This window comes from Carcharodon carcharias, chromosome 9 (genome assembly GCF_017639515.1).
Source record: "Carcharodon carcharias isolate sCarCar2 chromosome 9, sCarCar2.pri, whole genome shotgun sequence".
NCBI classification, from domain to species: domain Eukaryota; kingdom Metazoa; phylum Chordata; class Chondrichthyes; order Lamniformes; family Lamnidae; genus Carcharodon; species Carcharodon carcharias.
Genome location: NC_054475.1, coordinates 161557712 through 161580517, shown reverse-complemented (window position 1 = coordinate 161580517; position 22806 = coordinate 161557712). Strand labels below are relative to the sequence as shown.

The 22806-nt window shown below is 43.0% G+C and overlaps 1 protein-coding gene across 1 annotated transcript in view; it reads left to right on the top strand.

Moving 5' to 3' along the window:
• The first annotated feature begins 319 nt into the window (after positions 1-319).
• The window catches only part of aff2 (AF4/FMR2 family, member 2), a 455181-nt gene continuing 432694 nt past the window's right edge, over positions 320-22806 (top strand). The window contains exon 1 of the mRNA XM_041196209.1: positions 320-484. Coding sequence (XP_041052143.1) covers positions 432-484 — 53 coding nt within the window. The 5' untranslated portion in view covers positions 320-431. The remainder of the gene's footprint in view (positions 485-22806) is intronic.

Sequence of the window (22806 nt, the reverse complement as noted above, 5' to 3'; positions counted from 1 at the left end):
AGTGGGGAGGCACAAGTGCATGAAGAGGGAGGAAGAATGCGATTGATAAAAATGCAGGAGGGAGAACAGATGCATTGCTTTCCCCACATCTTCCACAAACAGCTGTTTCTGCCAGGGGTGGAGTTTAGCTGCTATTTCTCATTTTGTGTGTGTTTTTCATTTCAATGTGCCAGATCCTGAGCTGATAGTGTACTGGCTCCATGTCATGGCTTCTTGCTGCCTATAGCTCCACCCCACTCTGTGTGATGTTGAGCTGAGCCTGCCTTGCACAGCTAAGGCAGGCTGAGGCAGCCAGCATTCTCTCACTGTGAGAGTCAGCCCAGCCAGCACGTACAGTACGGGTTACAGTGAACAGAACAATCGCCGTATGTTCTGTCAAGCCCATTGCTGTCAGGGACTCTAGTTCCAGGGATCTGAGCAGCAGAACTGCGATGGACCTTTTCGAGTTTGACTTCTTCAGAGACTGGGAATTGGAGCAATCGTGGTAGGTCTCTCTCTCTCTCTCTTTCTCTGTTTTAAGCCTTTGTTATGAATAAGGTTGCTTCATTGCTTTTAATTCAAGCCTTTCACATAGGCTTCACTGCTTACTGGTGCCTGCCTCAGTTGCTATCATTGTGAAACACTACTGTACTGCAGCTTTTTTTTTTGTCATACAGCTTACACGCTGGCGTCAGTATGATTCTATATTTTGCCACACTGATTTTTAGCTGGAAGGTTTGCTTTGTATTGTGTTTTATTTTCTGCGAGAGCTTTTGTGAATATAACGCAGCAGAGACACCTAGTGCCCCCGTGGCACTGACAGACTTAAGTTTGTAGCTGGATATCCCTCAGTGGAAAGTGAATGGATGTTTCCAATTAAAAGAGGGTGACGGCAAAGCTTTTCAGGTCACCCTCCGACATCAATATACATGTTTATATATATATATATAATATATTAAAAATTCTTTTATCGGGGTGTTTGTAGCTAGACCCTCTCACAGTGCAAATTATAAATTTGCAGTGCTTGATTATTCAAGATGAATGTTTAAATGATAATAGTTGGAGATTTCTGAAAACTTTCAGCACACAAGGAATTTATCTTTTTTTTCCCCCACTGGGAAAAAGCAGTCTTGTAATTTTGTGGAAGTGAGACAAATGTCTCAGTGCGATGTGGTAAAAACATTCATGTTTTAATATATCATATGTGCAACATTTCCATGTAATATTAATGTGCTGTTAATCTGCATAGAAAGAATGACTGGATCCATTGACCATGTTCACTTGAAGGAATTGTCATGAAATAAACTATTATTGGGAGTGATGGGGTTCAACAGTTTATGCTCCAGTCCTCAAGAGGATTCATTGGGAGAATGTATTTAATGTCCAAGCTTGATTTGGATTGGTGAGCACTTGGAAACTGAACTGCCAACTCTAATGTGGACCAGTCTGAATCCATTGAAAAAAATTTCAATTTTACCAGGTTTATGGTCATCAGGGCAGAGTCTCCTCTTTAAGACGAATGATGACTTGTGGGCAAATGGTTTACTTGGTTCCTTCTGAGCACAGAAGGCTTGTGTGGAGTGTGAACCCTTTGGGCTGATTGGTCTGTTTCAGTGCTGTACAATTCTGTGCTAAAATATCTTGTAGATTGTGCCATATCGTCACCTTTTTGTAGGTGTTGCTTGAGAATGTTTCAAAGGTAATTGCTCTTTTAATACGATTCTATTGATACTCACTTGTGCTCCTTTGTTGGTAGATTGCCTTTTATTTTTGTTTGGAGTGGTTTATAGGACATACAACCAATATCACTGGTGGTCTAGTAAAGAGTGTTTGCCTGTGTCCTAGCAGTCAAGTGGAGGTCATTCGGACTCTGGCAGGTAAATAATGAACAATTGTTTGATCCTTGATAGTCCAGCAGTAGTATATGTCCAATCCTTGTTGACCTGATGTCATTGGTGTGCTGGTGCCCAAGAGGCCAACTACTAGAGAGTGTTAGATGTGTTTTGGCTCAGTGATGAAATATGCCAAGCTCTTGATGTCTGACTGTGCATCTGATTCCTGTCAGGTTGTTGGCAGCAAGCGTCTAATCTGTGATGGGCTTGTAGTCTTGTGTGGCTGATCTTCATGTTTGCTTAGTGGAAATGTTTGTCCTGTTGGCCTTGTCTCAATGTCTCCACTCCATGTAGTTTAAATGCAATCCCTCGTGGTCTAGTGACAGTAAATAGATCATCCTTATTCTCCTAGTTGCATTAGGTATCTAGCCTACTGCGATCTTGTGGTGTGTATGAATCTGACCCTTGATAATGTCAGGTGGGATGGGGGGTGGTGGGGTGTGGGTGATGGAATTATGTCCCTCCTGGTTGACAGTATGCAGTGGAATTAGTGATCTATTGAAGGGATTGATGTATAACTTATATGGTTAGTGTGCCAATGGATTGCAATGGTTTTTAATTCTATTTTGGTATGAGATTCATAATTTCAGGCTCTCTTTAAGTCTGCATGCTTTTGTGAACTCGCTGCCATTGGATAGTGCAACAGAGATGAGCTATCCTGAAGACAAATATGAATTACAAACAAATACACACGTACATTCGCTTATTTTCATCCAATATCATATGAAAAAGCTTTGCACTAAGGAGGCGTTATAAGGCTGAGTCAACTTTCTGTTCTGAGGCTTTATACGTCCAGATGATTCACAGGGGACCTGTGTTTTAAACACCAATAACCTTTGGCCCTGTGCACACATGATTAGTTAATGGTTACCTTATTCTTCAAACAAAATAATATTCCGAGGAATGTTGCACAGTTGTCATTCTCCAGGAAATCACAGGCGTTCAGTGTGTCTTGTGAGAGTATTTGTAACAGTATAGGGCAGTTTGTGTCTCAGATTTAATATAAATCCCTGTTTGGCAAATCAGTGTTAAAAGGAGAGATTTACGGAACTAGTAGGCAACTTTAATAAGATTGTATCTGGTACAGCTCTTGCACATGAACGTAAGGCCTGACCTGGAACAGTTCACCTTTGTTTAGAATATATGATCCTCTCCAGAATGTCAAATTATGTTGAAAACTCACTTGATCTGACGGTGTGGCATGTATTTAAGTCTCAACAGAAGTACAGCCCGGGTTTTTATTTTAATGGAAAATAGATCCTGTCTCAGAGAAGGCCTGCTCACACTCCTTGGCTTCTGCAAATATGGACCTTTGAACTTTCTATTTATAAAACATGGTGGAGTCTTTGACATTTCTGCACATGGGTGTTTGCGCTGTCACTGAGGTCTGCCCAAGACTGGAATACAGCAACAAAAAAAAAATCCCAACAGCTGTACTAGATTTTACAATTTCAAAACGAGGGATTGTGTTAATGTTCAACTACACAGATTGCCTCTGAGATCAATTATTAATCATTTGGTTAATTTCTGCACTTGTTACTTCTCATGGTTGCTGTTTCTATCTTCTGTCTGTTTATCTGTAGTATTTTGACTCAATTGATTCCATTTCAATGACATCTGACACATATCTCAAAGCTCTAGCAGAGCAACAATCCTTTCGCAAGTGTCTTGTGGGACAAAATAAACCGTCTCCTAAGATTTGTGTGAAAAATAGGCAAGGCAATATGTTTTATATGGACATCTATATAGTTGTGTGTGCTTGTGTGGACATACGCATACACAGACATATGTATAAACATATATTGAGCAACAATTATAATGGCAGGCAGGGGAGTGGTGGTCTAGTGGCACAGTGGGTAGTACCACTACCTCTGAGTGAGAAGCTTTGGTTTTGATTCCCTTTCCAGGCTTGATAGCCACGGAAGGCGCATTCATAATGTGGCCAAACAGGTTGATTATCCACATGCAAATCCTTCCAGTACGCCTATATCTGGTGGCTAGAAATGGGAGAGCCTCCTGGCCATCCATACTTGATGTGGATTGGCGGCCCTTAAGCTATAACCTCTGCCTTCAGTCTAGTGGCCTGTTCCAGGAGACGTGAGCTATGGAAACAGATGTAAGCATGTGCTTTGTCTGCCCCATGCGTCTCTAGACGCGGGAAGCTTTCTAAGTCTAATTACAATTACTCTATGGTTAGCCAAGCAGTAATGTATTCGATCTGATGCTATCCATCGTAGAGAAATATTGTGTCAGAGTTACCTGATGCAACATAAAGCACAGGTCATTTTGAAATTATATTGTCAGTGTACTGTTTTTTACAGATTGGGACGGTGAAGTTTTTAGTCACTGCAGTACTACGTCGTGTCCCTCCAGCCTTTCAGATTTATGAGGTCCCAAGGGTTTCATCCAAGTGGTGCACTTAAGACCCGAGTGATGGGGTATATTGTTTCGACAATATGCCACTGACTGCTTCTTTAAAATTATTTTAGAGACACAGGACAGGAATGCCTACAAGTCCCCGATGTAACAATGCTCCTTAAAGGGACAGGTTTTTTTTTTTAAATGCTTGGGAAGCAGTTTTTTGTTGAGAATGAAAGAAAGGAACTATCCGTTTAATGGACATATCTGCTTGTGCTCCTAAAATAGACAATGGAAGGTTTAATACAAGTGATTTTGCCACAGTCCATCTCGTGAAGTACATCAACAAGTCAATGGCCATCAACAGTATGCTACAATATGGCTGCCTGTCAAAACAAATAATTCACTGCCCTCTGCCATCTTGATTATTGGCCATCCCTGTCTGCAGAGGGCAAAATGATAATAGTAACGCAGCAAAACAAAATCTGTAACAAATGCATATAGCATCTTTAATATAGCTTTTTAAGATTTATCCTTTCAATGGATGTGGGCATTTGTTGCCCATCCCTAATTGCACTTGAGTGGCTTACTAAGCCACTCCAGAGGCAGTTAAGAGCCAGTCATATTGCTGTGGGCCAGACCAGGTAAGGACAACAGATTTCCTTCCCTAAAGGGCATTAGTGAACCAAATGGAGCTTTTATGGCAATCGGTGATAGTTTCATTAGTGAAGCTAGCTTTATAATTCCAGATTTTACTAACTGAATTCAAATTCCACCAGCTGCTGTGGTGGGGTCTGAACCCTTGCGCCCAGAGGGTCAGCCTGGGTTGCCGGCTCAGTGACATTAGCACTACGCCATCGTCTCCTCCATTCGAAGGTATAACATTGAGGTGAAACATTTGAAGGCATGTTTTATAGGCGCATTATCAGACAAAATTTGACACCGAATTATATAAGGAGATATTAGGGCAGAATGCAAAAGCTTGATCAAAGAGGTAGGTTTTAAGATACGTTTTAAATGAAGAGGGAGAGGGTTTGGGAGGAGGGGAGGTTCAGGAGGGAATTCCAGAGCTTCGTGATTTTGGCAGCTGAAGACTCATTATGAACAATCAGGAAACCTGATGGATAAAGCAAGGAGACTTGATGTCAGAAAGACTAGAACATTCTAGAGTATTTCCTGGGGCACAAACACATTTCAAATTAATATTGATGTGCCCACACTCACCTCTCAACACTGGAAATTACAATTTGTAATGTTCTTATTTTTGACTGCTTAACACTGTCTAGGCCAGACGTCATGTCTTATTGCCTGAGATAGAGTAACATTGGAATGTTTTCAGTGCATGAGCTTTAATACTTGAACCAAGAACAGCAGCAAGGGTAATTACTGCCCTGTGTTACTGTCAGCTGTGGCCCACTTGGTAGCACTCTTGCCATAGTGTTAGAAGGTTATGGGTTCAAGTACCATTCTGGAGACCTGAACCCCATCACCTCAGCTGATGCTCCGAGTGCAGTACCGAGGGACAGCTGCGCTATTGGAGGGACCGTGTTACATAGCAGGCATTAAACCAAGGCCTCGCCTGGCCTTATGGGGGAATGTAAAAGATTCAATGACCACAATTTTGGAAAAGAGCAGGGGACTCCTGCCTAATATTTATCCCTCAATCAACTGAAAAAAACAGATGACCTTGTTTTTAGCAGATTGCAGTTGTGTGGTCTTGCTGTATGCGCGTTGCCTACTGTGTTTTCTACAGTACAACAATGATTACGCTTCAAAAAAAGGTCTCCATTCGTTGTGGAGTGCTTGGGGCACTTTGAGGTGGTGAAAGGTGAGTCCTTTTTTTAACCCATACTGTCTTCCAGTTTGATGGTGATTGCACCAATTAATGTAAAGCTGTGGAATTTGGACTCTGCACAAAATTGCACCAGATCTTGCTTGGGGTGTTGCAGCACTGATAGCAATCGTGAAAGTAAAGACAGCCCATTACCCTCTGCTATTTGCACCACAACCTTCCTGTGGTGTGTGGGAAGGAGTCGTCATTAGGAATTTAATCATTGTCCTGTGGCACCCACAGTGAATGTGATGCAGCCTTTGGGCCACTGTGGTTTCTCTCATCCTGCTGTCAGTCTGGCGCACTTTTTCTAACCAGTTGATTTCACACAGAATACCTTATTTTTATTTTGGACAGTTGTGACACTGGGCATGGGAGGGGGCGGTGGGAGGGTGATTTACATGTTACAACAATTAGATCTCTTTGAATGAAGCCAAGGGTGCAGAAAGAGGAATTGGAACTGATGCTGACAAGGCCATCCTGATACATGCAAATTTCAACAAATTATATTTGGGAAACATGTCGCGAAAGCAAAACTGATTTTACAATTAAAAGCGATCCCCTATTTGCAGAAATGCTGCAATAATTCTTCTTTAAATCAAACACTTGGTCTGTTTTAAAATGACTACTATATTTGGGGCTCTATAGATGTAAGTAGCGTCTTTCAACTCCTCTTTGGGTCGTGACATCATGAATCCTGTTATTGCAATACATGGCTGTTCTAAATTGATGGCCCTGTGTCTAACTTCGGACTTGGACCTGGCTCACTCTCTATTTATAAGCTTGACATACTTGTTACTAATATCGCTGTTGACTTTAAACTGTTTGGTTTCGGGTGACGAGTGCTGGAAAAACCAATGTGCTCCCACAGAGCATGTGGGAAAAACAGGAGGACTCAGCTTGGTATTTTGGGAAAAAGGTACAAAATCGACAAGTCAGAGTGGATGGTCAGAGTTATACTTAGGATTAAATGGTTCGGAGGAAAGCAGGCAGGCAAAAATCTGCTTCAGCCGGCAGTATGACTGGAGCCCCAAGTGCACAGAATACTGTCCTTGAGGTTTACGCAGCTGTAATGAATGAGAAGCATTATAGAGGTGGTATCTCCGAAGCAATTTGCCTTGCATTTCAATACCATGGAAAATGAAATGCGCACAGCAGCACCACTAAAGCACACCCAGTACTCCAGAACATGAGAGCAATTCCCTTAGTGTGCATCGTATGTGGAATTACAGAGCACAGAAACAGGCCATTCGGTCCAACAGCTCTCTGTTGGTGTTTATGCTCCACATGAGTCAATTAATTTCACCCTATTAGCATATCCTTCTATTCCTTTCTCCTTCATGTGTTTGTCTAGCCTTCCTTTAAACGCAGCTCTGCTATTTGGCTGAACTACTCCATCTGCTAATGATTTCTACATTCTAACGTCTCTCTAGGTAGAGAAGTTTCTCCTGAATTCATTGGATTTTTAGTTATATTTATATTTGTAGCCCCTACTTTTGGTCTCCCACACAAGTGGAAAAGAGCCTGAACTAGTTCAGCCTTTCCTGATAGGCTGTACCTCTCAGTTCTGCAATCATTCTTGCCAATCTGTTTTGCACCTTCTCCAGTGCCCTGTTGCGATTGCTGATCTAAGAAGCTAACATTCGCCAATGCACACTAGTATTTGCAAATGAGCCAAACTAAACAGGGGACAGTTACACAGTCTCAGGTCCTTGCTGTGCTCCCATTTGAAGAAGATAACCAGTTACCATTTTAACTACCTATTCTATGCACTGTACCTTTGACAGTGCAGCACTGCCTCAGTGCCCCACTGGGAGTGTCAGCCTGGATTATGTGCTTGAGTCTCTGGAGTAGGGTTTGAGCACACAGCCTCCTGACTCAGAGATGAGAGTGCGACCCATTCAGCCACTGATGACACTTACGCAGACTTAAAAGCTGACTGAAACTTTACATGGGGCTGACAGGGCTCCAAAGACAGTATTTAAACAGGCTACGATAGCTTGAATTCTTAAAGGTCTCTCAGCACCAACGTAAAGACTTTCCCCTAGCTTTGCCAGGGTGATGCCTCCTCGAACTCCGTGACAGGATTGGGAGGAAATCATAGCTTATAAATTGGCAAAAGAGGTGCAGCCTGAGAGCTGTGTGCAGACACACACAGATAAATGCCAGCCTTTTCCTTCTAAAAGGGCTATGATTGAAGTTGGACCAGGTTTTTGCCACAGAGCTAATCAGAGGTGTGCTATTCCCTGGGACATCTCATAAATCGCAGCATCTTTGATTGAAGTGTCACAGAGGCTTATCTGGATCTGCCTTGCATTGGATTGTTAAGATGAGGTGCTGTTACGTTAACCAGTGCCAGCATTGCTTCTTGTCACTTTATTTATTTAGATAAGTCTCGTTCTTAACTGTGTGAGCCCTTCCACTGAGAACATGTGCTGAGTCGAGTGCCAGCAAATTGTAACTCATCATTGTAAGAGCAGCTAACAGTTGACACTCTTATCTACAGAGTAATTGCTTCAGGTCTGGTAATTATCATCTGAATTAAGTTTGAGTTATGGCCTGAGCTAGTTGACGCTAACCAGCTTGGTATTTTCTGTGACCTAGTTGATAACTCACATACCTCACTTGCATTCAACTCCCATCAGCATCACCCAGGTGAACTGAATTGAATATTTTGGACCTCGACAGTATTAAGTTCCAGGTTTATGAATGTGCAGTGATTTTTCCTTCTTCCTTTGGGGCACAACGTGACAGGAGTTCCTCCTGGGTAACTTTATACTGGCCTTAATGTGACTTGCCTGGTCTTACATCTGTTTTTAATTTAACCTCAAAGGCTGGACTTTTTTATTTAGAACTCCATGCTACAGGGCAGCCATTTGCACATACAATTGTAATGGAAGTATTGGGAAATGGGGAGTTTTTCGGAGATACCCCCCACAAAGCCTGCCTTATATCACACTCCATTCCCTGGTTCAGTGGCCTTAGGTCATTGGGTTCCTTCACAGTTTGCCCTCAGTTCCTCACGTTCATTCTCGGAATGTGGGTGTTGTTGACAATTCCAGCATTTATTGCCCATGCTGATATTTTTTAATTCATTCACAGGATGTGGGCGTTGCTGGCTAGGCCGGCATTTATCGCCTGTCCCTAATTGCCCTTGAGAAGGTGGTGGTGAGCCGCTGCCGTGAGCACAGCCTATTTCACATTCATCCACATTACCATGGCACCACAGTGCTCATCTGCTCTCACTTTTCTAGTGAAAGTCAACATAAACTTAAGGAATATCACCTTGTCTTTTAGTCAGGTAATTGACAGCTTTCTGGACTCAATGTTGAGTTCAACGATCTCAGATCATAACCACTGCCCCCTTTTCCGAAGCATTTGTTGATGATTCTGTTTTCCCCATTTACATCTCCTCTAGACCCATCATTTGTTTCTTTACTTGTCCCATCACCATCCCTCTTGCCTTGCATCATCATCATTATCATCATTATCATCATCATCATCATCATCATCATCATCATCCCTTTTGTCACTTAATCTCTTCTGCCTTCCACCCTACCAAAGACCTTATCTTTGCTCTTTCCACCAACCCCATCCCACTTTGCTTGCCGCTGTTTCTAACCAGAAACATGAACCGGCTTTCTCCCTCCACGAATGCTGTCAGACTTTCTGAGTATTTCCAACATTTTCTCTTTTTATTTCCCGTACAGTTCACATATAGTCCAGACTGGGCAACGATGGCAGATTTCTTTCCCTCAAGGGCAATAGTGAACTAGGTGGGTTTTTACGACAGTCCAGTAGTCATATGCTCACCATTACGTCTAGCATTTTTTAAAATACAAATTCCAGATTTGATGTAATTAATTGAATTTTAAATTCCTGTGTTGCTGTTTGGACTCATGGCTCTAGATCATTTGGTCTTTGGATCGTTAATCCAGTGACATGTCCACTATGCCACTGTACCTTTCTTCTGCTTGGTGGGCCTTTTTCTTGAACCACTGCAGTTCTTATCCTTTAGGTACAACCATGGTGCTGTTAGGGGAATTCCAAGAATTCCAAGGGAACAGCATCCCAAGGTGGGGTGGTGTGTGATTTGGAGGAGAATCCTGAGGTGATGATGTTCACATGCTTGCGCTGCCCTTGTCCTTCTTGGTTGGCCAGTGAAGTTGTGCTTCTCTGATATAGCGAAGGTCTAGTTATGGGTTCCTCTTGGCATGTATGTGGTACTGTTGTACCCAATGTTTTGCCCTACTTCTCTGCCAATCAGGGTGAAGCTCAGCTTTGAGGTCTCCACCACTCTGTTTGGGAATCTGGCATTCAACTGCTCGAGTGACAGAATTTCAAGGAGATAAAAACTGTTGAAATTCTAAACAAAAACAGAATTACCTGGGAAAAATTCTGCAGGTCTGGCAGCATCGGCGGAGAAGAAAAGAGTTGACGTTTCGAGTCCTCATGGTTCTGTTGAAGGGTCATGAGGACTCGAAACGTCAACTCTTTTCTTCTCCGCCGATGCTGCCAGACCTGCTGAGTTTTTCCCAGGTAATTCTGTTTTTGTTTAGAATTTCAAGGAGGTTGGTTTCCATGTGTGGGGGAGTTTGCTCGGATAGATGTGTTGGGGATGTTTCTGGCTGTGGGGAGACTGAAACTAGGGGCTATAAATATAAGATAATCACAGATAAATCCAATAAAGAATTCAGAGAAGCTTCTTTACCCAGCGAGCAGTGAGAATGTGGAACTCACTAGCCTACAGAGTAGTTGAGATGAATGGCATAGAAACATTTAAGAGGAGGCTAAATAAACAGATAAGGGAGAAAAGATTGGATGGTAATGCTGATAGGATTAGTTTAAGGTGAAAGAAGGATTGTATGGAGCATAAACATCAGCATAGACCAGTTGGGTTGAATAGCCTATCTCTGTGCTGTAAATTTTAGGTAATTCAATGTAAAAATCACATACGGCTTTGTCGCACTAACATTCATTGTCGAATTCTGAGAGTAAGCTTCAGTGCATTTAAAAATTGCATGTTCAGTTGTCCGGACAACATTTGAGTCGAATTAGTGTTGTTTACTGCTGTGTAATTGCTCTGCGGGTCCTGGATTACTTGAGTTTAGGGAGATTTACTTTGTTAATCTTGTGATATTAAGACTGACTGCCCCAGTTTTGTTTAGATAAAATATAGGAGTAAATAAATCATATGGTGGTTTAAAACATTGCAACACTTTTCTTTATATCTAAATTATATTCAATAAATCATTTTGATTGGGCAAAAATTATTTTGGGGGGGTTTCATCTGCATCACTCAGGCTGCAATCTCAAGGATTGAATCACCCATCCATTGCAGAATGCGCCCAATTTTTGTTCCTTCAGAATAAATGGATTGAAAATCAGGTAGACATCTCTTAGTAGTTGTACAAAATCTTAAGTGTTTGTTTACTAATCAACAATCATTTCCAAACTTAAACTATTTATCTTAGGAAGTGAAGAATTTATTCTTGAAATAAATTTTAAATCCATGTAACCATATGTAAAATTTAACATGGGTTCCTTATCTCATTTCCCCCTTTTCTTCGTCTTTACCCCCTTTGCTCTTTCTCTCCTTTTTTCCCACCTGTTTCCTTCCTTTCCCTTCTTTCCTTCGTGCCCCCTTTCCCTGTCCCCTCTTTTTTCCACCATCCTTTATTTTCCTTTTTCCCACTATTCCCATTTCCCACTTTCCCACTTCCTTCCACTTTCCCTCCAACTCTCCTTTCGGCTCCTTCTCCTTATTTCCCACTTTCCGCCCTTCCTGCTTTCCTCATATAAAACAAGGAGTCTGCTGAAGATCAGAGGAAATAGCGACAGAGAAAATTCTGTCGTAACAAAAACAAAAATTGCTGGAAAAACTCAGCAGCTCTGACAGCATCTGCGGAGAGAAAGACAGAGTTAATGTTTCGAGTCTGTATGACTCTCCTTCAGAGAAACTTTCAGAACAGAATTGGACATGTACTCGATGTGAGAGAAGTTAAGAGCATACGAACAAGGAGCAGGAGTAGGCCGTTCGGCTCCTCGAGCCTGCTCTGCCATTTAATAAGGTCATAGCTGATCTGATAGTAACCTGAAATCTGCAACCAGCCTACCCATTTGCCTACCAAGAATCTACCCATGGATATAAAAACAAAAAACTGCAGATGCTGGAAATCTAAAACAAAAACGGAATTACCTGGAAAAACTCAGCAGGTCTGGCAGCATCGGCGGAGAAGAAAAGACTTGACGTTTCGAGTCCTCATGACCCTTCAACAGTTCTGTTGAAGGGTCATGAGGACTCGAAACGTCAAGTCTTTTCTTCTCCGCCGATGCTGCCAGACCTGCTGAGTTTTTCCAGGTAATTCCGTTTTTATTAAGAATCTACCCACCCCTGCCTTAAAAATATTCAAAGGCTCTGCTTCCACCATCTTTTTGGGAAGTGAGTTCCTAAGACTCATGACGTTCTGAGTGAAGGAATTTCGCCTCATCTCAGTATTAATGGGCAACCCCTTATTTTTAAACAGTGACAGAGTTACAGAACTATGGGGAATGAACAAAGGAGAAGGATTAATTAGGCAGTTTTTTTGTTCAGTGAGCTTGCAAAGCCATGACAGGACCAATGGCTGTGCAGTACGAGTCTATGAGAAAACCTTCCCTCTGCAGAGCTGTGTTTCCGCGCAGAGTTTCTTCCTTAAGTTATTGTGATTCCCATCCTTCGATCTGTTTTGAAACTTATTTTGACCACAGCTATGTCTGCATTTGTGATGGGTATAAATGACAGGAAGGTGGGAGGAGGCTGCGTGTGCTAAATGGCATCTACGATCTGAAAAGTGGATACTTGCCAGTAGATTGTTGGAAACTAAAACTTTGTGAAGTCTCATCAGTCAATGGTTAGGAAGACTTGAAAGATATTGCATGATATGGATGAGTTAAACTCCAGACTGTCACCAAGTCAATAAGAAAAGAAAGACATGCATTTAGTAGATTTCACAAACTCAGGATGTCCCAAAGTGCTTTGCAGCCAATGAAATGCTTTTGAAGTGTAGCCACTGTTGTAATGTAGGGAACACAGCAGCCAATTTGGACACAGCAAGCTCCCGCAAACAATAAGTGATAATAACCACGTAATTTTTTCTAATGGTGTTGATTGAGGGACAGTGGGGAGAACTCTCCTGATTTTCTTCAAATTGGTGCCGTGGGGTCTATCTGAGGGAGCAGATGGGGGCTCGGTTTAATGTCTCATCTGAAAGATGGCACCTCCTGTAGTGCAACAGTACTGCAGTGAGTGCCAACCTAGATTTTCTTTCATGCTCAAGTCTCTGGAGTGGGAGTCTGAACTCACAAATTTCTTCCTTAGAGGTGAGAGTACTGCCTACTGAGCCGTGGCTGACACATCTAGTCTGTGATGCATAGGTGTAAGAGGGCCATGTTTGAACAGATGCTTCCAACCTATTACTGTCAACAATCACATGGGAGAGGGAACTGGATGGCTTTGATGAAAGGGTCACAGAGCATTTCTTTTTATGCCAACTGGTTAGCTGGACACAAGGGCAGAATAACTTGTCTTATGTGATTGGTTGTACAATGATAAACATTTATCTTGTCTGTGGTGTTTTGATTATAGGTAATGAATTGTTATAAAGTTCATAGTTTGTTGATTGAAGTTTTAAAAGGCAGCGAGTTAAGGGAACCTGAGCAGAAATAACAAATAGTCATGTAAGATAAGGATCTTGATGTTATTTTCTGTAATTTTAGTGTGCAAACTCTGAGTACTTTCATTTTGTCACCTCCGTTGTTCGTCGATTTGCTGGTGCTATTCATCCATTTATCTTAAAATGGCATTTTGACAAATTCTTCAGTTAAAATAGCTGCAGAAGTAGCATCATAATAAGGGCACATTAAAAGTCTTATAAGTCGGTGCTGCAAACGCCAATCTTAGGACTTGTGTTTGTTTTCTTGGTGCAGAGCCCAGGTAAGACACAGGGCTTCTCTCAAGCAGTACAGTGGTAGCTCACATGAGCATAAGTGTAGTAATATCAGGATGTTTCCAATGTGGAATCAAAACTTTGACCTGCAAGCTGAGTTGACTTTTTTTTATTTCGGTAATATAGTCATAATTAAACAGAAGTCCAAGTGAAGGAGTAGGTTAACTCAATATCCTTTCATCATGGGATTTTGGGTCAAATCTTGCCCCAGGACATGGGGATAAAAACTCCTGTCTCAGCTGGTAACTTACACAAGGCCTTGTGTAAAGTGAGCAGAGGTCGTTCTGCTTCATTTCTTGGTGGGTATCACAGAGAAAGAAATAAAAAAAAAACCTTCTTTAGTGCCTTTCACACCCTCAGGACTTCCAAAAAATCTTTACATCTGTTTAAAGTGTAATCGCTCGTGTTATATAGGTGTCAGACTTGGCTTGGTTGGAGTGGGTGGGGGGGGTGGGGGGGGCCGCATTTGCTCTCACCACTGAGCCAATAGATCGTAGATGCAAGCCGCAGTTCAGAGGCAAACTGAAACTTCAGTGCCAGTTCTGAAGGAGTGCTGCACTGTCAGATATACTGTTTTTCAAATGAGACATTAAACCGCCTAATCTCTTAGGTGGATGTGAAAAGTCCCATGGCATTATTTGAAGACGAGCAGGGGAGTTCCCTCTGAAGTCCTGGCCAATATCTATTCCTTAGACAATGCCATTAAAACAGATTATTATCTTGCCACACATTGCATTGCTGTTTGTGGCAGCTTGCTGTGTAAAAGTTGGTTGCCGTGTTTCCTACATTACAACAGTGGCTACGCTTCAAAAAGTACTACATTAACTGTCTCGTGGTTTGGGATGTCCTGAGGTTGTAAACTACACAGTATAAATGGGAGTCCTTCCCTTGCCTTTATGTATGCATACACAGAAGCTAATTTGTAAACAGTGAGATTCCCTAAACTCCGAGTGAATGAATGATTTCATTTTCTGTTTTTTGCTGGTTTTGCTTGTGGGAGGAGGGTTGTCCAGGACACTAGGAGAACACTCTGCTCTTCCTTGAATGGGGCCATGAGACCTTGGAGTTCCACCTAAGGAGGTAGAGGGAGCCTTTGCTTAATGTCTCTTTTGAAAGATGCGTCCCTGACATAGATGACTGCTCATAACTCTGCACAAACTGCACTCACTTAACACTCTGCTTCAAAAAATGTCAGCGTGGTTGGTTTCAGGAAATGGAAAATTTCACACCCCTTCATGTGCGGGTGTTTCGCTGATCTTGGTGTTAAAGCAGAGAGATCTTTGTGTCTGTCCTGTCTGTGTGTGCAGTGTGAGCTCAGTCTCTGCGCACTTTCATGAGGGAGTGGGACCAGTTTCTGACTGGGGCAGAGATCGCATCATTTAGAATGTAAGTATTCTTAAAGACAGCACTTGGCCCAAGGGATCTCTTGGACAACTTTGATCATCTGAAGATGAATTTTTCAGAGTATTTGATAGAATATTAAAATAGTACAACACAGGAGGCCATTCAGCTCATCAAGTCTGAACCAGCTCTTTTGATAAGCGATTCAGTTACTCCACACACCCACTTTTTCCCCATAACCCTGCAATTCATTTCTCCTTCAAGTATTTATCCGATGCCCTTTAGAAGGCCACATTTGAATGTATAACCACTATCCCAACAGGCAGTGTGTTTCAAATCCTAATCACATGTTGCCCATAAAGCTTTTCCTCGTGTTGTCTCATCGACCATCTGGCCTTGAGCTACCTGTCACTTTTGTATGTCGGTGTACTTGATCTGGGAGTCAGAGGTGATATTGGGTGATCAAAGTGGGAAAGAGTTCCATTCTCCAATTTTGACATTCACCCCACCTTTCTGAATTGATGAGCACAATAATTACAGAAAAAGAAAATAAGTTCAAGAAAATGGTCAAGCAATTTTCCTCTAATACCCAATGCCTCCTTTGGGTTTTTGTTATTAAGCAGATTTGTTAACGATTTGTAAACTGACTAGACATTCTCTGAGATATCCTTGGCAAATGCTCCCTTAATAATAAAAATTAGGCAATGATTTCAACAAGAATTTCAACAACTACTAGAGTTGATGAGGGGGAGCCAGTGGATGTGGTTTATTTGGACTTTCAGAAGGCTTTCGACAATGTCCCACTTAAGAGATTAGCGTGTAAAATTAAAGCACATGGGATTAGGGGTAGTGTATTGAGACGGATAGAAAACTGGTTGGCAGACAGGAAACAAAGAGTAAGAATAAACAGGTCTTTTTCCGAACGGCAGGCAGTGACTAGTGGGGTACCGCAGGAATCAGTGCTGGGACCCCAGCTATTCACAATATATATTAATGATTTAGATGAGGGAACTAAATGTAACATCTCCAAATTTGCAGATGACACAAAGCTGGGTGGGAGGGTGAGCTGTGAGGAGGATGCAGAGATGCTTCATTGTGATTTGGACAAGCTGAGTGAGTGGGCAAATGCATGGCAGATGCAGTATAATGTGGATAAATGTGAGGTTATCCATTTTGGTAGCAAAAACAGGAAGGCAGATTATTATCTGAATGGTTATAAATTGAGAGAGGGGAATGTGCAACGAGACCTGGGTGTCCTCGTACACCAGTCACTGAAGGTAAGCATGCAGGTGCAGCAGGCGGTAAAGAAGACAAATGGTATGTTGGCCTTCATAGCAAGAGGATTCGGGTACAGGAGCAGGGATGTCTTGCTGCAATTATACAGGGCCTTGGTGAGACCACACCTGGAATATTGTGTGCAGTTTTGGTCTCTTTATCTGAGGAAGGATGTACTTGCTATAGAGGGAGTGCAGCGAAGGTTTACTCGACTGATTCCTAGGATGGCGGGACAGACATAAGAGAAAAGATTGAGTTGATTAGGATTATATTCTCTGGAGTTCAGGAGAATGAGGGATGATCTCATAGAAACCTATAAAATCCTAACAGGGTAGATGCAGGAAGGACGTTCCTGATGGTGGGGGAGTCCAGAACCAGGGGTCACAGTCTGAGGATACGGGGACAACCATTTAGGACTAAGATGAGGAGAAATTTCTTCACCCAGAGAGTGGTGAGCCTGTGGAATTTGTTACCACAGAAAGTAGCTGAGGCCAAAACATTGTATGTTTTTAAGAAGGAGTTAGATATAGCTCTTGGGCAAAAGGGATCAAAGGTTATGGGGAGAAAGCAGGAGCAGGCTATTGAGTTGTATGATCGGCCATGATCATAATGAATGGCGGAGCAGGCTCGAAGGGCCGAATGGCCTACTCCTCTCCCATTTTCTATGTTTAAGAGAAACTTTTATGTCTCGCCTTTAATGTAGTAAAGCATCTCAATGTGCTCCACAGCAGAGCTATAAAAAATCAAAATTGACACCTAGGAGATGTTTGAGTAGGTGACCAAATGCTTGGCTAAAGAGTTTGTGTTAAAGGAGCATCTAAATGAGGAAAGTGGGATAGAGAGGTAGAGAGGTTTAGAGAGAAAATTCCAAAATCCTGCATTGTTAGCTGTGGCTGAGTTGGTAGCACATTTTCCTCTAAGTGACAAGGTTCAGATTTCAAGTCCTACACCAGGGCCTGAGCACAAAAATCAAGACTGACACCCTAGTAGCACTGAGGGAGTACTGCACTGCCAGAGGTGTTGTCTTTTGCATGCAATGTTAAACGTCTGCCTCCTTGGGTAGTAGTGAAAGATCCCACAGTACTATTTCCAAAATAAAGCAGAGGAGTAATCCCTGGTGTCCTCACCAATATTTATTCCTCATTGAACATCATGAAAATAGATTATTTGGATGTTATCACATTGCTGTTTGGGGGAGTCATGCCTGGTGTTATATAAATAGAGGCCTTTCTTTCTTTTCTGAGCATAGGGCCTGGATGGCTGAAGCCACATCAACCAATGGAAAGACAAAGGAAATCAGGGCTGTACAGGCACCAGAATTGGAGGAGCCCAGAGATCCTGGAGGGTTGTGGGTTGGAGAAGGTTCCAGAGCCCGGGAAAGTCCAGGCCATGGAGGGAGGAATAGGAGGATGAGAATTTTAAATTTGAGGCATTTCTGGTCCAGAAATCAATGTAGGTCAGCGTTGATGGATGAATGGGACTTAGTGCGAGAGAGGATATAGACAGTAGAATCCTGGATGATCTTAATTTCTGCCAATAAACTCTCTTGACACAAAGGTTGTCATGTTATTTAGCGTCTTAAGGGTTGTGAGTTCAGCAGCAGTTTAAGATGGAGTACTGTGCCATCAGGGAAAACTAGATGATTGAAATTAAAACTTGAGTATGCCTGAAGACAGAATTTGTCCGCCTTTATATTTCTTTGTGAGTGCTTCACTTAACAGTTTCTTTGTGTTTACACGCTGAAAAAGCAGTGAGGATTTCTCCCACTCATTAATTAATGATGTTCGTAATCACTTGGCGAGTTCAGACATCCCAATAACACAATGTGATCTGCCAATTTTTAATAGACACAATGGGAAAAATTTTCCCCCCGTTGTTGGGGGGGTGGGGGGGGTGGGGTAGTGCAGGAGCGGGCACGGGTGCGCCGCCGATCGGCGCCCCCAATTGGGGGCATGCTGCCATTTTACGTGGGCAGGCGAATTAAGGCCCGTCGGGCATGATGTCCGCTAGGAAGCACTGTGCGCTCCCTGTGCGGATGGGTGAGGAGGTGGGGATTCATTCAGCCGAGAGTGCGCTCTTTTGTGCACGTGTGCGATAGAGTGCACTCATCTCCCTGAGGCTAAGTGCTGCCTCAGGGAGATCGGCGCCAAATTCAAAAAATGGTGAAGGGGCAAAGATAAAATTTCCCTGACATGTCCCCTCATGTGACAGTGTCGCATGAGTTGGGACATGTTCATCACTTTTAATCAAACATTTATTAAAATTTTAAAAACCCTCATGAAACCTCATACCGCCCGTGGATGAGGTTTCATGCTTTCTCTGAAGCCTGCCAGGGCTCCCGGCTTGCCCGCCAACCCGGAGGTTGGACGGGCAGGTTCACTAAGTATCTCAATTACTTTTTGAATGGCTTCAATAGGCCGTTGACGGGTCGGCTGATTCGGCTGTGCCCCCGCCGACCGGAAAATTGAAATGAAGTGGGGGTGATATCGGGAGTTCCGCCCGAATTCATCCTGCGTCATTTTATACATCGGCGAACGGGGGAGGTGGGCGGGGCCTGCTCGCTGACCTAAAGATCCAGGCCATTCTGATCTTCCTATTCTTTATACCTGTCCATTCTTCCTTGTCTGACCTGTAAGAATGTCTCCTGGGAGGCATTTTCAATAAAATCTCACTTCAATCATTAGCGTTGCAGATTTGTCCTTTTTTTTAGTCCATGAATTTACCTACTTTTCAGATTAAAGACCATTATGCCTGTGGTCAGCGTCTGAACGTTCCTCTGGTTTGGCTCTGTGTATCTAATGCCCTTTGTTGTTCAGGTCATTCGTCACTTCCACGCAAAGTGTCACGTTCAGGATTTAATTTCTGGTGAAAAGAGGGCTCACTTGTTTTCTGGGTGTGTGACCACCTACCGGCACGTTTGTCTTAGCCTCCTGCCTGAACCACATTGATAAGAACCTCGTGCCATGCTTGGCTGTTCCTCTATTACATCATACCTTTCCTCCCTCCGGTCCTCTTCTGGCTTCAAGATTCCTGACTGATCCCTACCTTCCCCCTGCCCTGACTCGATACCTCCTGATGCCATTTCCCACCATCCCTTCACTGCTTGCTCAGGCTTCTCCCATCGCCTTGCTTTCCCGCTGTGTGTTCAGCTCAGCCTTTGGGTCCTTTTCAGAACTTCTTTGGTCTGTGTTAGTTGCCAACTCTGTTGTGATGCGTTCCTGGAGCTTTCGTTGCTGTAAGTCTCCCTGCTCGCCCCTCTCCCACGATTGGTCATCTGACATGCCCATCCTTGCAATGACCAACTGGAAAGCAAAACGACTCTTACTTATCCAATTGGATGATGCCTGACTGTCAGTTGAACAACTTTGTCGTCTCGTCTCCAATATTTCTCTCCAGTAATTGTAAGAAATGTTCTAAGAAAATTAAGGGAGGGGTGTACAATTTTTTTCAGTATGCATGCCTCTTTTTTTTTCCTTTTCTCTGTTGCTCATAGCTGTCTCCTGGCGATTAATGTGCAACTCCTGAAGATACCAGGGCAATCCTGGAGGGCTGGCGACCCTAGTCAGCACAACTTCTCCCATTCTTTGAGTATGTAAGGCAGGCAAGAAAGCTGCTTCAAACTGATGGATGGCAGGCTGCATCCCTGTCACTTACATAGTAAATGCCGGGTTAGACAGGGACGAGCTTTGACGCGGTTTTACAGGGAGATGGAGATGTGATGATTTGCTTTCAAATCCTGCCATGCCTTTGCCTCTCCCCTATCTCTGTAATCACCTCCAGCCCAACGACTCTCTGAGGTCTCTGCATTGCTCTAATTCTGGACCCTTGCGATGCGTCTTGCACTGCCTGGGCCCCAAGTTCTGAGGTTCCCTCCCTATACCTCTCTGCCTCGCGGCCTCTCTCCCGTACTTTAAGACACTCCTTTAAAACCTCTTTGGTCAGCTGACCTCATATTTTCTTACATGATTCAGTGTCACATTTTGTTCACTAATGCTCCTGTGAAACACCTTGGGACATTTAACTGCATCAAAGTCATTATATGAATGCAGGTTGTTGTTGCTGATGGTACTTCAGCTGATTTTGAATATGATTTTTGATTTTGATTGACACTTGTTGTCATGGCTTTTGAGGCAGTGAGCAAGAATTAGCATTCATATAGTGCCTTTCATGATCTCAGGACATCCCAAAGTGCTTTGCAGCCATTAAAGTACTTTTGAAGTGCAGACGCTTGTAATATAACAAGCATGGCAGCTGGTTTACACAGCGAGATCCCACAACCAGATGACCTGTTTTGCTTGAAGGAGAAATTTTGGCCAGGGCTCTGGGGGATATCTCTTCTGCTCTTCCACAGTGTAGACGGATCAGCTGAAAGACAGCACCTCTCGCACTGCAGCACCCCCTCGGTGCTACGCTGAAGCACCCATCTGGATTTAATGCTCAAGTCTCTGGAGTGGGGAGCTTGAACCCATGACTTTCCATTGGAGGTGAGAGAGCGATGCCCACTGAACCATGGCTTATTACCAAAAGTTAAGATTTGCCCCGGGTGGAGTCAGCTGATCATGCTGGACTGTAATAATCGCAGGCTCTGGTCAGATGTTTCAGACTGATCTCCTACAGTTTTAGTGTTTGCTGTAAACCGTGGGCTCACTGTAATCTTTGAGTTGCTGATGACAATGCGTTCCGCCTGTTCTCCCCAAATATGCATTGTGGTTGGAAATTAATACCTCGGAATCAACACAGCTTCAAAATCTAAAAACCCTTGAAATTCTTGTTGCTTTATGCGATGTGAAAATTGAATCACTCAGCAATCTGTAGCCCTTTCAGGTGACAGCAGTCCATTTTACACCAAAATGCTGTGAATTGGAAATTATCGAGTAATATAATTATGCAAATTGTCTAGGAATTAAATATTCCACGTTGATGTAAGAAAAGACAACTGGCTGACTCACCAGGATATTTATCTTTGCCCTGTGTTTGATACAGTATTTCTGTGTCAGCCTGTAGAGGTTTATGCAGCACATTTTCAAGAAAGTATATTGTATGTGCCTGTTTTAGATTTTCAGATGAGTTGCTGTTTTTATCTGCCTTGTATGATCATGTCACGGAGTTCCAAAGAATGTGCCTTTTTTTTTAAATTGAGGGTTGGATTTAATTTTATCAAGGCTTCTTTTGCAGTGTCGGAATTGCCATTCTCACAACTTGTTCATCTGTGAGGTGCTGGGACCCTCTCTTCTGCACTAATCTACACTAAAAATGACAGAACTTGCATTTATATAGTGCCTTTCACAACCTCAGGATGTCCCAAAGCGCTTCACAAGTGCCAACTTCCTTTTGAGCTGCTGTCGCCGTTGTAGTGTGGGGAGCCCAGCAACCCTATTGAGCACAGCGAGGTGCCCCAAACAGAAATGTGATCATGATCAGATAACCTGCTTTAGTGACTTTGTTGGACAGGGAAATACTGGCCAAGGCATTGGGGTGAGCTCCCCTTCGCTTCAACAGGACTTGGACAGGCTAAGTGAATGAGGCAGAACTTGGCAGATGGGATATAATGCGAACAAGTATGAAGTTATTCACTTTGGTAGAGAGAAAAAACAGAAAGGCAGAATATTTCTTAAATGGTGAGAGGTTGGGAAGTGCGGGTGTCCAAAGGGACCTGGGTGTCCTTGTTCAAGAGTCACCATGAGTTAGCATGTGGGTGCAGCAAGCAATTAGGAAGGTGAGTGGTATGTTGGCTTTCATCACAAGGGGATTTGAGTACAGGAATAAGGATGTTTTGTTGCAGTTGTATCGAGCTTTGTTAAGACCTCACCTGGAGTATTGTGTACAGTCTTTGTCCCCTTATCTAAGGAGGGATATACTTGCCATAGAGGGAGCTGCAACAGAGATTCACCAGATTAACTCCTAGGACAACGGGACTGTTTTATGAGGAGAGATTGAGGAGACTGGGCCTGTATCCTCTAGGGTTTCGAAGAATGAAGGATGACCCCAGTGAAACTTAAAAATTCTTACAGGGCGTGACAGGGTGGATGTGGTTAAGATGTTTCTCCTGGCTGGCAATTCTAAAACCAGGGGTCATAATCTTAGTATAAGGGATAGGCCATTTAAGACTGAGATGAGGAAGAATTTTCGGTCAGAGGGTAGT